Below are 13,993 nucleotides of genomic sequence, written 5' to 3'. Positions count from 1 at the left end.
CTCTAATTCTTCCAAACGCAACAGTATTTCCTTTTTATAGACAATATTTTCTTAATGATTAAAGTGATCAGATGGTTAAAGATCTCTGCTGATAGCTGAAAGACTGTAGATGAAAACTTTATAAAGCCACATTCATAAAATATTTATAATAAAATGGTTTCAGTGCTGCCCACAGGTTTGAAATGTACTTGCGGTGATGGCCAGGTGGAAAATCCCAAAAATGTTATTGAAATTTTTTTTTTTAATTACATATATAACGTATTATGCATTGTAAATTATGCAAAATGACCGCTTTAAATGTTTGCTTTATCACCGTGTCTCTCGGTGAATGGGACACAGATTTTACTGATACTAGTCAAAGCTTTATATTGAATGTGTCAAATAATGTTCTTTGTTTTTTTTTTTTTTATGTGTGGTGCATCCCAGCCAGAAACTACAATAGTTTAGTATGAATTGAATTTAAATGTAATTAAAATGTTATTTGTGTAACCAAAATACCAATAATGCGCAGAAGAAAAACACTTAACGTGTGATTTATTATATTTTATTAAAAACTAAAACGAAATCCATCGGGACTCTCATCTTGAATTGGCTGAACCTGTATGATTTAATTTTTTTCGACCAGATTAAACAAATAAACCATTAGAGGATAAAAACAAAAGGAAAAAAGCGGCCTTTTGGAAACACTGGGTTGCTTCTGTGTAACGTTAGCTTTCTTATGTAATAAATGTAACGTTACTGTACTTAATTTTAAATTAGCTTCTGAGTTTATAACTAAATTAAACCGAGTCTTGATGGGGTTTCTTGCACTAAAAAGGGACAGAATCTTCAATCAATGACTAATACCAGTAATAAACTGCAGTCTTTATTAATACTTCTAATAGGCCATTCAAAAATACGTTTTTTAAAACCCATGGCTTAACTTTCGTTTAATTCGAAAGAATGCCCAATTTAGCACAAGAGATGACATCAGTGTTAAATCAATTTAGTGTTTGGGAAGATATTTACCTCAGAGCTTCAGTCAGTGGGAGGGCATCAAGTGCAACCGGCGCTGGAATAATCGAGCTGAAACCGGTTCTTGCCATAGACAGTAAAAGAAAGGGTTCTTGCTCGTTGTTCTGCAGACTACGCGTCTAGTAAGTAACGTAGGAGTTACGCAAACAACGCACAACTTTCTCGCGCAAACGTAGCTCCGCTCCAAACTCACTGCTCACGGTGTCCGAGCAGAAATGTGATGTTGAAAACTGTAGTGTAACGAACGCCTGCTGTTTCACCGCAAATTTAGTAAACGTTTCGTTGATTGCCGGGAAATATTTTTTTTAGATACTGGAAAACAGAACAACTGTAACGTTATGTAAGGTAAAGTTTATGGCTTGTGATGGAGTGAGAGGTGACTTAGCATTACCGGCTAACTGACAGAAATCAGCTGACGTGTAGTGCACCACTTTATTTCCAATATTTTCTAATGTGTTTATTGTCAGTTTTGTATTTTACTAAGAAAACACTATCAGTTTTAGCCGTTGCAGGGTATATTTGAAGTATGCTAGGCCAGATAAATTAGCATTAGCTTTTACTAAGATCTGCTTTAGTATGTTTTATTTGACATTTAATTATATGGTATGCTGCAGATTTATACATGTTTATGCAATATTATAATAATTAAATGGCGATTTCTGTGTTTAAATTTGTCGGCTCCGTATGTAACGTTACTGTTGACAGCTGTGCGTAAAGTGACAGAAAGAACGAGAATCATGATGTCAGTCAGTCCTCATTCACTCTTCCTTCTTCGGACCATAAGAGACAGGTAAGTTAAACATTATTAAATATAACTTAACCCCCCCCCCCCCCCCCCCACCAACACACACACAAACATTCCCCCAACGACTAGTTTGTCTTGATTGTGTGCATTTGTTGTTTGTGATTGTAGCAGTGCTTACTTAAGCAGGTTGGGTATTAAATTAATTTCTCCCTCATACAGTCTGGAATCAAAGCTTTAACGTCTCTGACATCACCCATCGGCCATAGAAGAGATCAAAGGGCGGAAGTTGAGCTCTTCTTCTGTGCAAGCTTCATCATCATCCTCTCCATCTGCAATGGAGGTTGCCCTGGTGAGTTGGTGCCAAGGATGTGTGCTTTACTGTAGATTTGTTTTACTGAAGTGAAGCATGAAATATTGAATAACTTGCAGGTGAATATATTAGAATAGCCTGAGATTGAGCTACTTAAACTGACTAGCTATTAAAAAGTGACGGTGACACTTTTTTCTGATATATTCTGCAATGCTGATTGCTTACTAAACAGTAACATCAGCTTGAATGTGTGACATTCTTTTGGGGAGAGACTAGTGGTTGTTCAAAATAAAACATAAAGTCAAGACATAATAAAATTCACTGATACTCAAAGAAACATACATACTTATTTCACAAAATATCAGCTCAGAATTCACTAAAATATTTTAATCTTTATATTTCAGTATATTTTAACTGATGAAAAAACTTCTTCATGTGTTTACTGACCAATCTGTCATAGTCACCGGCTGATGCTGAATGTCTCAAAAGGCCCAAAAACCTGCAGAATTGTTGTTTTGACCGTCATTTCAGTCTTTCACTAGTAGATAAAAGCACTTATGTCTTATCATTTTTCATTTCTTATGTGTATTGGAAGGCTGGGGGAGTGTGCATGTTTTAGTGACACTGTTTTTCTCAGCCCAAATTTTTTTTTTATGTGCAAAAGACATATAAATATCTGAAAGTCATTTTCTTTGTTGTGCTACCCGGCTGATGCATGCATCCAATGTATGACCCACATTTCCTCTGTCACATCCACACAAGCACACACTCACACACACACATATACATATGCCTTTAGCGACTGCATGACTCAGACTGTTCTCAAAGCACTTGATCTGGAACACGGATGTGCATTTATGTGCGCTAAGGAGTGCAGAAAGCCAGTGCTGAGATCGGAAGCTTCTGGATTAAGCCATTGAATCTCCTGCTGCTGGGTGGGAGGAGGTTAAAGAGAGATTTGTGGGTATTGTGTTTGAGAGGAGAGAGATGGGGGCTTACTCTGTCATGTGCTGTTCGTGGTAGCAGAAAGAGTGAGTGAGTGAGAGAGAGAGAGAGAGAGAGAGATGCAAGAGAAAAAGGACCCTCAGCTCAAATCTACCAGCAGCCTGGGAAAGGTAGGGCAGATTAGTCAGTGGTTCACTGTATGTTTCTCTGGTGTGTGCTTCTGTGCAGTTGTGTGTGCGTCTGCCTTTCAGTTGTGTCTTGCTGTTTTCGTGCTTCTAAATGAATCTCATTGCTCCAAGGAGTCTGTCGGCAGTGCTCGAGTCTTGATGTGCATGTCAGTGTGCGTGTGATGTTGCTGACGGTGTCAGTGTGCTGTTGTGCATCTGTGTTGGGTGTGATTCTTTATTATGGTCAGTTTTGATGTGCGTTCATGTGTACATGTGGTCATACAAAAACACAATATTACTTTTTCGCATAAATGTACGTTGCATAAATGTAATTTAAGGTTTGGTGTCCATGCAGGGCTCTAAATATAGGATGGATATTCAGTGTGTGAGAATATCCTTTTATCTGTGGTGTCAGTTTTGGTCACTGTGGTGTTTTTTAGTGCCCTTGTAGTAGATAGGCAATTGTGTACCCAAGCCTGTTAAAGGGGGCATAACATGGAAAACTGAATTATTCTGCTCTTATGAAATAAAACTTTTACAATGCAGAGCTCCCTTCCTAGTCCACCCAGAATGTTAATGAAAACCAAGCTGCAAAATGATGGAAACCATCTTTAGTAAAAACTTATTTGAGGTGTAATTAGATTATTTAGTTCATATCCCATTCATTTACATAAAGAGGGCGGGGTTTATGACTGCACTCCTTGATGACATTAGCATATGGATGCCCATGTTTCCATTTTTCAGCCATATGAAGTGTCTTTTTATTTTATTTTTTACAAGCCTGTTTTATTTTGTTTTGTTTTATATTTATTCTACTTTCCAAAATCGTTTTTTTCCCCTTCATTTTAATAATCAGAAAGCTTGTCTAATCAATTGAATAAAATACAAAATTTACAACACAATATTGATTTTTTTTTGGTCATATATTTAAGTTAAACCAAACTTTTATTTTGGTGACTGTAAAAATAGATGGATGATGAAGGCCCCGATATACTTCAAACAAAGTTAATTTACGTTCTTTGTTTGGAGGCAAAAAGAAGTTTGAAAAGGCTATGTGACGATATACTGTTTCCGAACATTCCAACATCCCCGCGCTGTTGGAGGCGGGTTAAGATTAATGTAAATAATAACATATCGCGATGCTCGCACGTATCCCCTAAACAATAAAACAATGAAATGATGAAGGGTAAGCAATCTAGGTGTGAGACTGGCCCAATGGTCAGAATATTATAGACAAAAGAATAATGATTAACAGCAGTTCAGAGTCAAGTATCATGTTTACAATACAAAAGAACCATTCTATTTCCATAATCAGTCATTTATGGGAATTCTGAATGGCTCATAGACTGAAAACATTAGCATGATGTAGAAAAAATGTTGGAGTCAGTTTGTTATTTTATTTTATTAGTGTTCATTTATTTTATTAAACTGGATAAATTGTTACACCTCTTAAAATTTTATGTGGTGCCATGATTTACTTTTGATAAAAAACAACGGTTTATTGTATATTCGTTTGGCATTTCATTTATTGTATACCCTTTAAATTTGCTTATTGAAAGAACAACAGCAGCAACAGTATGGTGTAACATTTATTTGAAATGCATGTATTTAGTACTTGTCACCTTATATCTTTACGCTTTCCTTTCATTTTTTTCATGGCTTTGGAAAACTTGTCTTGGATGTTTCTCTACATTACTTTTTGCATAACTCTGGGTCGTCGACACCATGCTTCGTTTCAGTTTCTTTCTAGGAATTAAATGCTTTCTGAATCTTTAAAGTCTTTTCGCGAGCGATCATACTCCATTTGACACTCCAGTGTATTCAGGAGAGGGTGTTCTATGGTCAGAACTCCATAGAATGAGAAACAAACCGGTGGGAAAAAATTGCATGTCAAAGAAGGTGGAGATTCATAACACACACACTGATTGTGTAACTGCCACGGACCAATGGAAGCTCAAAGGTGTTTAGGAGCCATAACAAACTCCTCCAGAATGTTCACTTTGGTCAGCTGTGAAGTGAACTTCGTTTTGGACTGATTTTGTTCGAAATGAAATCAGTTTGTTCTTCAATTTAGTTTGAAGTATATCGAGGAATTGAGTCTCCGCTTCCTTCCACTATTAAAAAGTGAAACCAAACTTGAACATACGTTAACTTTACTAGAGAACTACTTAAAATGATGGAAATCATCTTTAGGAAAAACATATTTGAAGTGTAATAAGATTATTTATGTGGCTTATATCCCATTTGGGGGATTTATGACTGCAGCCAGCCACCAGATGGCGATCAAAACATTTTTTAGCTTCACTTTTCAGGTCGTGTGCGGCACACATGGTATTTTGTAGGGAGGCCTTTGTTTTTTTGTTTTATAAAAATCTTTACTTTATTATCTAAACAAAGAAAGATGTAGACATACAATCAGCAATACAGCAGTGAGTAAAAACAATACAAAATATAATATTCATGAGGTCAGTCATTTATTAGACGGGTTTAACAAATAGATGTTTGAATTAGTCTGAAGCACTGTCTTCTATAATTTACAGGATTTGATGAGAGATTTCGTATGTGAGCAAAAAATGCACAGTTGGAAAATACTCAAATGAGCTGGATCGGGCTTGTAAATTAGAATCAAATCTGTAAATATGTATTGATACCCATCACTACTGTTTCAGGAATTACACATTTCATCTTATATGAACACTAGCGAAAACAACCTGTTTTATTCTAGGGGTCAGAGGTGAAAGATGGTCATAGATCTAAACTATAACTGTTTTTGGTGCAACAAATTTGGACTAATATTCTAAGTAGACTTAAAGGAAAATAAACAAAATGGTAGTACTGTGTTGAATATGACCCCTTTAAGGTGCTGCCTTAATTGTATTCTCTTAAACTCTAGTTTCATCATGTGATCTTTCTGTTCATCTTACTATTATTTGACTTCTCTGCCATCACCCCACATTTTATATCCATCCCCTCATACTCTTTTCTAAATTTAACCTTTGTCTTCTCTTTCAATCCTTGTTTTCTCAAACTCTGTGTTTCTGGGTTTGTCCTCTCAGGCTTATCCTGCCCTGAAGGCCTTCATGTGTGGCTCTCTCAGCGGCACCTGCTCCACTCTGCTGTTCCAGCCGTTGGATCTGGTGAAGACCAGACTGCAGACCCTGCAGAACAACATGCACCCAGGGTAAGACGCCACCAACTGACATGCCTGCTGGGACCCTCGCTGACCAAGTCTAGACATAAGCCTGCCGTTAGGCTGCTGTCTTTGATCTTTATCTGGTATTAGATGTCTAGTCTTAGTTGGACTTGACTGACAGATAATAAACATGTCTTGTTTAACTTTAGTTCAACAAGCTCAAAGACCAATTCAAAAGGAGAAATTACTTTTCAAAAACTACAACAAACGACTCGTTTGGACTTCAACGCATATTTTCCAGGATTTGTGATATCACAGATATCGACGAATGGGACGAGACCTGGTTGAGCTGCACTAGAGAATGTCAGTGAAATGTTGGAGATGCGCTATAGCTTTCCCAAGGCAGACAAACTTAAGAGTGGTTACAATCATCTGGGTTTTAATCACGCTCAAATTGATTTGATTTTGACGCAATATTTACACTGAAGCTCGCAGGTAAGGGGCATACATTTGCTGACCAGGCACCGAGTGCTGCCAATCACAACACACGCTGATCCAGCTAACCAATCACAGCAAACACTGACCCAGCTAACCAATCACAGCACACACTGACCCAGCTAACCAATCACAGCACATTTTGTATTTCAGAATCCAGGCCATCATTTGATACAGGAACTATTCGAGCCGTTCATACTAGACTGGGGAGAGAGTTGTTGTTATAATGTAAAATATGTGAAAAATATTGTGTTTTTCTAACAACCTAGTATGAGAGCCTGTATAGTACACCACAAAACAAAATCAAGATTTTGTTAAAGAGCATAATAGGACCCATTTAAAGGGATAGTTCACCCAAAAATGAAAATTACCCCATGATTTGAGGCAAGTTCGGTCCTAGAGTGTGGCAGACCTGCAGAGTTCAGCTTCAACCCTAATCAAACACACCTGAACAAGCTCATCAATCCATTCAGGATTACTAAAATACAGGCAGGTGAGTTTTTTTTTTTTTTTTCAGGGTTTGAGTTGAACTGTGCTGGACTGCGGCTCTCTAGGACCGAACTTGCCTACCCCTGACTTATACCCTCAAATCATCCTAAGTGTACAGTATCTGACTTTCTTCTTTCAGACTAGGGTTGGAAATCGTTAGAAATTTTCCGGTTCTGATTCCAGTTCCATTAAAATCATTAAACAACTTTTGAAAAATAGTGGTAAGGAAAAATGCACAATACTCAATGCTCAATACTGTTTATTAGTTACTGTCAACCTAATTTAAAGGTTGGCAATGGCAAAATTCAACATATAATACAGTATGCCGATTTTCATAAGTAGGGTTGGGTATTGTTAGAAATTTTCCAGTTCTGGTTCCATTTAAATGAACTATTATTATGTTTTTTACTATTTTACCTTCATTAAAGGTAGTGTTTCTGGAAGGTAGTAAGTAATGCTAGTCCATCAATCAGCATGTGTTTCAAAGTTGATGTTTTTTACACTATCAATAACATTTTGCTTTTCAAGCAGAAATAAGATGGTTGGCCAAATAGTCCCTTGAGGGCTAAGGTACTTGTTCGTTTCCCTCAATTAATGAAATATAATTATACTTATAACCATGTATACACAAACTCCATAAAGCCGCTATTTTACAAATAATAATGCAGGAAGGAGATGGTGTGATGCAATGAGTGGTTTCCACATTTATTAAAATTTAAAATGCATTAAAATAAATACTTTTTATCACTTTATCACTCTTAAAAATGACCTGTACACTAAATAATCTAACCCTCATACTTACATAAAAATTGCAGTCTATTTATTTAGTGGTCCAAGTTGAAGTCAAGTCATAATATGTATATTAATGACAATATGGGACAAATATAATGTAATTTAGTGGCAGCAAGTGCTGCGCCCTGCCAGTACATATGCAGTCAGACTAAACATATCAATATACTCAGTAATTAAAGAGGCAGGGCGGCATTTCTGTTATTTGCTTTGTGACATCTTTTATGGGAAACGCTGAATCGTCAGAACACGGCTGAAGACTGCTCACAGCGCTTGGTCACATGTGGCACCAGAACCGTTTTCAGAAGCGAAACTTAGAAATTGCTCACGGTTCCGGTTCTTTTCAAAGTCAGATTCAGTTCTGAATAAGAACCGGTTCCAGGTACCCAACCCTATTTCAGACAAATACAATCAGAGTTACATTAAAAAATGTCCTGGCTCTTCCAGGCTTTATAATGGCAGTGAATGGCTGTTGATATTTAATCAGTCTCGCGAGAACCATTGTTGTGTTTACAGAAGCAAAGTTTCCTTTGTTTAGCAAAAGAAAACCAGTGTCCTCTTGTCTTAGAATCCAAAATCTTAATTTTAGTCTTTGCTCTCTCCTCTGTGCTTCTGCATTTGTCATTTCTCACCAGAGCTTACACTTTTTATCATGGATGGATGCACTTTGGTTTTGCTACCCTTTCAGTTGGCGTGGCAACTGTGCGGCTGTAGCTTTTATTTTTTGGTGAGATGCGTGTGGAGTGTATGTGCCTGTGTTTATATAACGTGTCCTCTCTGTATGCTGTGTGGGAGTGCTCTGTTATTAAACTGTCTGCCTCTCTCAGCTTGGCAGAGAATAAAATGTTACCCATGTCATATTATGTGTCCCTATGTGCTCATCATGCCATCTAAACTCAAAGATATTTGTCTCCTTCACCCTTCTTTATCTCTCTGTCCATGTCCCTCGTGACCATTTTTATTTTCTGTCTTTGTCTCTCAGTGCTCCTAAAGTGGGGATGATTACAGTCTTTTTCAACGTGATCCGCACAGAGAAGCTGCTTGGCCTGTGGAAGGGGGTTACACCGGTGAGTCAAGTGTGTTTGCTGCTGTGTCCATTTCCTTTGGTCCTCGCTCACTGTTTGATCTCACGACAGCATCAGTGTTGTGATCGCAGACATTCTTCCAATTCTTCATTTTATTGCAACTGTAAACCACATACTTAATGTGGTACAAACAAAAATGAGTCCTGTGAGGAATATAATTACATATCGTATCGATTAAAAGTATCGTATCGATTTGCTTTTTTTTAAACCTGTTTTGTTGATGGTGAAACCGAAAATTCAGGATGCACTTTGCTGAAAACTGAAATGAATAACTTTTTTTGTGCTACAACTAGTAGTAAAATTAAAGAGATGATTGGTTCATCTCCATGCTGCCGCTTGAACTGAACTGGTTGCCAAAATTTCAATACATCATTATTATTTTCTTTTTTTGTCCCCTACAGTCGTTCATGCGCTGTATCCCTGGTGTAGGGATCTACTTCAGCACATTTTACTCGCTGAAGCAGCACTTCTTCCTGGATAGGTCTCCGAATGCAGGGGAGGCGGTGTTGCTAGGGGCGGGGGCTCGTTGTGTGGCAGGTGTGGCCATGCTGCCCATCACAGTCATTAAGACTCGTTTTGAAGTGAGTATTATTACTCCGCTCTGACACTGTATGCACATTGAAAATGCAGGTCTTCTGATGCATCTGTGTGTTAATTCACTGTTGCATGTTTTATTTCAGAGTGGGCGGTACAATTACATAAGTGTAGCTGGTGCTCTTAAAAGTGTGTGTCAGAACGAAGGACCGAGGGCGCTTTACTCTGGGCTCACAGCGACTTTACTCCGAGACGCTCCTTTCTCTGGCATCTATGTCATGTTCTACAGCCAGGCCAAAAAGGCTTTGCCACAGGGTGAGCTCCTGATCAAGTCATGATTGTGATGAAATCTGAGGATTTGGCATTGTTTGATAATGTCTGCTCTCTCTCACACACTCAGAGATCAGCTCATCCTCCTTTGTTCCACTGGTTAATTTTGGCTGTGGTGTGGTGGCTGGTATTTTGGCGTCTCTAGCCACTCAGCCAGCAGATGTGATCAAAACCCACATGCAAGTGAGCCCAGCATTGTATCCCAAAACCAGGGATGCTGTACATCATGTTTATACTGTAAGCATCGTGGGATAAATCATATTTGTCTTTAGTGACCTTTGAAAATGTTTTCAAATACAAAATTCAAATTTTGTATTTAAATTATTTGATTCATCAAAGAAACCTAAAAATATGTTTTAAAGTTTCCATAAAAGTTGTTGAAACGAGTTTAAATATTGATTATAATAAGAAATGTTATTTAAGCAGCAAATCAGCATATTAGAATAATTTCTGAAGTATCATGTGATGCTGAAGACTGGAGTAATGATGCTGAAAATTCAGCTTTGTTCACCGGATTAAATGACATTTTAAAATATATTCAAATAGAAAACAGTTATTTTAAATTATATTTCACAATATTTCAGATTTTTGAACAGTGGTGTACCATTTTTACCATTTCATAGTTTTGAATGCAGTATGTATTAGATGCACAAAACTCATGTACTGACAGACTATCACATTCACTTTTTGTTTGTTTGTCCTGAAGCTCTCTAAATCTCTGAATACTTTTATGATACAAATTTGATGTAAACCCAGTCAGCTATGTTTTCAGAACTGGACAAAACATCTGATATGTTGAAATAGATCTGTACATTAGTGTGAACGCAGCCTATTAAAGCTGCCACTGTCTGTAATGTGATCAGTAAGAATCAAACGGCAATAATGCTGAGAAAAAAATACAAATATATTACTATGTTTGTCCGTAAACTTTCAGATACTAAAATTTGTTTTTGTTTATCACTTTTAATTGTCTTTTTTCTACTTTATTACTTTATATTTGCTTACCGTATATTTTTAGAAGCTACATTTTGTTGGTAAAATTCTTAATTGTTTTTATTTATTATAAATGTGTAATTATTTAAAAAAAGTTATCCTGCTTTTATAATTAAATAAAAATGCACATAACAAATTTGATATAACATGTATATAAAAATGTAGCCATGTGCAGTAATTTTCGTCTAAATGTTCTGTTTCAAACTTGACTATCACATTACAGAAGTTAAAGGAATTGTGAAAGTTGTTCTGTATTTTATAATGTTTTTAAACACATTTGGTGTATTTTATGTGTGGAGTACATGCTGTGTCAGGTTCTTAAGTCAGATCTTTTGTCAGCAGATTAAAGTCTCTTAGATTAAGTCAGTTACAGAATTTTTATTCTTTTCTCTCTCTCTTCTGATTTTAGAAGCATGGCTTGAGCGGGTTCTTTCGAGGAGCAGTTCCTCGTTCTCTGAGGAGAACCCTTATGGCTGCCATGGCCTGGACTGTGTACGAGCAGCTGATGGCACGCATGGGACTGAAGTCCTAAAGACACCCCTCACACTTTATATGTGGACTTCATTCTGTGTGTGTCCGATACAGGAGTGTGTGCTTTTCAGATGGTGGTGAAAAGATGGCATTCTATTATCCTTGAAGGATTGATAAAAACAAAAGCAGCTAGTGTTGGCTGAGGTACCGGTAATAATAGGTATGTGTGTGTGTGATTGTCTGTGTGTGTTAGTGTTTTCAGGTGCAGTCTTTACCCTGTGACACCTCTGACAGTGACATTCCTAAATTGCCACAATGTGAGTTTGTCTGCCTGCATATTGAGACAGGGGTCCGCACTGAAGAATACCAATGAGAGACCGTCAGCTCACAAGAAAACACTAGTTTCACAAGAAGAAAATCCCCTTCTTGTCAATTAACCTTAATATACTACATGTCTCAGTGTCATTGAAAAGTGATGAGATAGTTCCTAAGCCTAAATAATTTTTAGTCGATGATGAGGCTTAGTGAGTGTCCAAGAGACTGGTGTTACAAAGACATGTTGACATAATACTCCAGCAATCAGTCCGAATTACTCTAGGGCTGAGAAACTCAACTGACAACACATGACTGTCTCACCAACATACTCCGTTCCAAACATAATTGCTCGTCTCTATGCGATGATTTGTGCTGTTCTACTGATTTCCTGTGCTGTGTGGCTGGAACGCTCACTCCTGAATGCAGACAAAGCTTAGATTTGGATTGAATGAGGCTTAGTAAGATTTAAACCTGGAGAAACATTTAATATTTATTAAAGAAATAGAACAAGTGTTATTGTTCCTGGGAAAACAATGTTTGAAATTGCAATACTTCATTTATTGTATTTGCAAACGTTGTATTTTGTGTGAAACCAATGTAAGACTCCATAGTGTCATCAGTGGTGCTCGGTGTGAACACAGTGTAATGTTGATTCAACATGACCCATGGGGCAGTTTTAGAAAGTCTGTCAAAAACATGTCCGGGTGGTTGTTCAAACTTAAAATTTGTTGAGAAAATGAAGCTTATGAGAATCATTAGGATTACTGGCATTGTGACATTAGTTCCATTTCTTTTAGGCACCTTTTCTCCCCAAATCTGCATTACAAAAATATATATATATATTCATCACAGTAATAGGTTTTTATGCGAAATATACTTAATTGTCTTGTAAATAATGTCACAATGCAAAAATATTTATGGATTCGAAATAGAATTTGATTTATTTAAGCCAAATATAATTTCTTTCCTTTTGTATTAAAAGTTTTGATTGTACTTAAAGGATCATTATATACGTCAAATGACTGGCTATTTAAATTCAGGAATGTGTTATTCTCCAGTAATTAAAATTAAATTTAGTTTGCGGAATTCAATTCCATAAAATAATTGTTTTAAATTGTCTTGATTATAATTAGATTGGCTTATTCCTGACAAAGAAAGATGCGGTTCAATTCCCATTGTATGAAATTTGTAAGACATTTGAAGCTTAGTAATACACTAGTTTTATATCAGTTAAGTGGGTTCATAAGTTTCGATCACTGCATACAACATGCATATAGTTTGTGAAAGCACTTTAAATTCAGTAAAGCTGATTGCATTTAAACTGATTCTGTGTGTGTGTGTGCGTGCGTGTGTGTGTTGGTTGGTCACGTGTTGCTATGTAAGCCTTTGTGCTGTACTGTGGAGATACTCTTTTGCCGTCACACGATCAGTATTGTCTCTTCAGCATTTCTTATTGCCAATATTGTTGATATTTTGTCTGTATGTGACAATATTTGTAAATGCAAATGTTACGCCTATTTAAAAATGTGAATAAATCTGCCCTGTTTTATAATTGGTTGTGAAAGGTTTTTGTTTTGCAGGTGGTTTTGTAACTTAGCAAAGATGGATAAAAATCAGTAATGCCCTTTTTGTGCTTTTTGCTAGGGAAAAAAACTGAGAACAATGGTTTAGTATACTGTTAACGTGGCACAAACGGTCTTGCTTTGCTGTTTTTGTGCTCTGCTGGGTGCTGCTGATGGTACAGACCCTGACAGCCGGACAGCTCTGTGTCCCCAGACATGCAGCCAGACAGTGTAAAGAGGGTCAGGTATGAGGACACTAGAGGGACTGAACCACTGCTGTGACACAAATCAAACAACTAGCAGTGATTATAACACAGACACCAGACCTCATCAGTCTACTGTCTGCTTTTTTTATACCTGCAAAATGACTCGAGCATAGTTTTCAGAAGGCTCCTTAAGGAAATAATAATGATCTCATAATAATGTCCAGCATAAACCAGAATGCAGACATTAAACTTGTGCTGCTATTTGATGGAGTTAACATGGTATAAACAATACACAAAACAGCACATTACATGATGTAATTTGCTTATATAGAATGTAATATTTGCAATTTTAGAGTTTATTTAATAATTAAGTTTTCTATTTTTTCTTTTTTTAACATTGCCTACTGGTA

General features: G+C 36.9%; 1 protein-coding gene across 4 annotated transcripts; it reads left to right on the top strand.

The window, feature by feature from the left end:
• The first annotated feature begins 1,124 nt into the window (after positions 1-1,124).
• LOC128016137 (mitochondrial glycine transporter B-like) lies at positions 1,125-13,367 on the top strand. Of its 4 annotated transcripts, none has more exons than XM_052600570.1 (9): positions 1,125-1,354; positions 1,720-1,804; positions 1,979-2,108; positions 6,238-6,362; positions 9,070-9,154; positions 9,574-9,753; positions 9,853-10,021; positions 10,107-10,273; positions 11,439-13,367. In XM_052600570.1, the coding sequence occupies exons 3-9, from the start codon at positions 2,094-2,096 to the stop codon at positions 11,559-11,561; spliced, it is 864 nt and encodes a 287-aa protein (XP_052456530.1). In that variant the 5' UTR covers positions 1,125-1,354; positions 1,720-1,804; positions 1,979-2,093; the 3' UTR covers positions 11,562-13,367. The 4 variants fall into 4 exon arrangements, with proteins under 4 accessions (XP_052456530.1, XP_052456528.1, XP_052456529.1 ...); XM_052600568.1 differs by having other exon boundaries at positions 1,125-1,359; XM_052600569.1 differs by having other exon boundaries at positions 1,125-1,804.
• Positions 13,368-13,993: the final 626 nt, after the last annotated feature.

This window comes from Carassius gibelio, chromosome A6, assembly GCF_023724105.1.
Source record: "Carassius gibelio isolate Cgi1373 ecotype wild population from Czech Republic chromosome A6, carGib1.2-hapl.c, whole genome shotgun sequence".
Taxonomy (NCBI): domain Eukaryota; kingdom Metazoa; phylum Chordata; class Actinopteri; order Cypriniformes; family Cyprinidae; genus Carassius; species Carassius gibelio.
Note: the sequence above shows the minus strand (reverse complement) of the source record. Positions and strands in the feature narration are given on the sequence as shown.

What these genes read in the sequence shown, in the direction of transcription:
- LOC128016137 (XM_052600567.1), top strand. Translation starts at nt 3,134, where the DNA reads ATGCAAGAGAAAAAGGACCCTCAGCTCAAATCTACCAGCAGCCTGGGA. An exon ending in CTACCAGCAGCCTGGGAAAG is followed by an intron (nt 3,185 to 6,237) that starts GTAGGGCAGATT and finishes TTGTCCTCTCAG; the next exon opens with GCTTATCCTGCCCTGAAGGC. An exon ending in CTGTACATCATGTTTATACT is followed by an intron (nt 10,274 to 11,438) that starts GTAAGCATCGTG and finishes TTCTGATTTTAG; the next exon opens with AAGCATGGCTTGAGCGGGTT.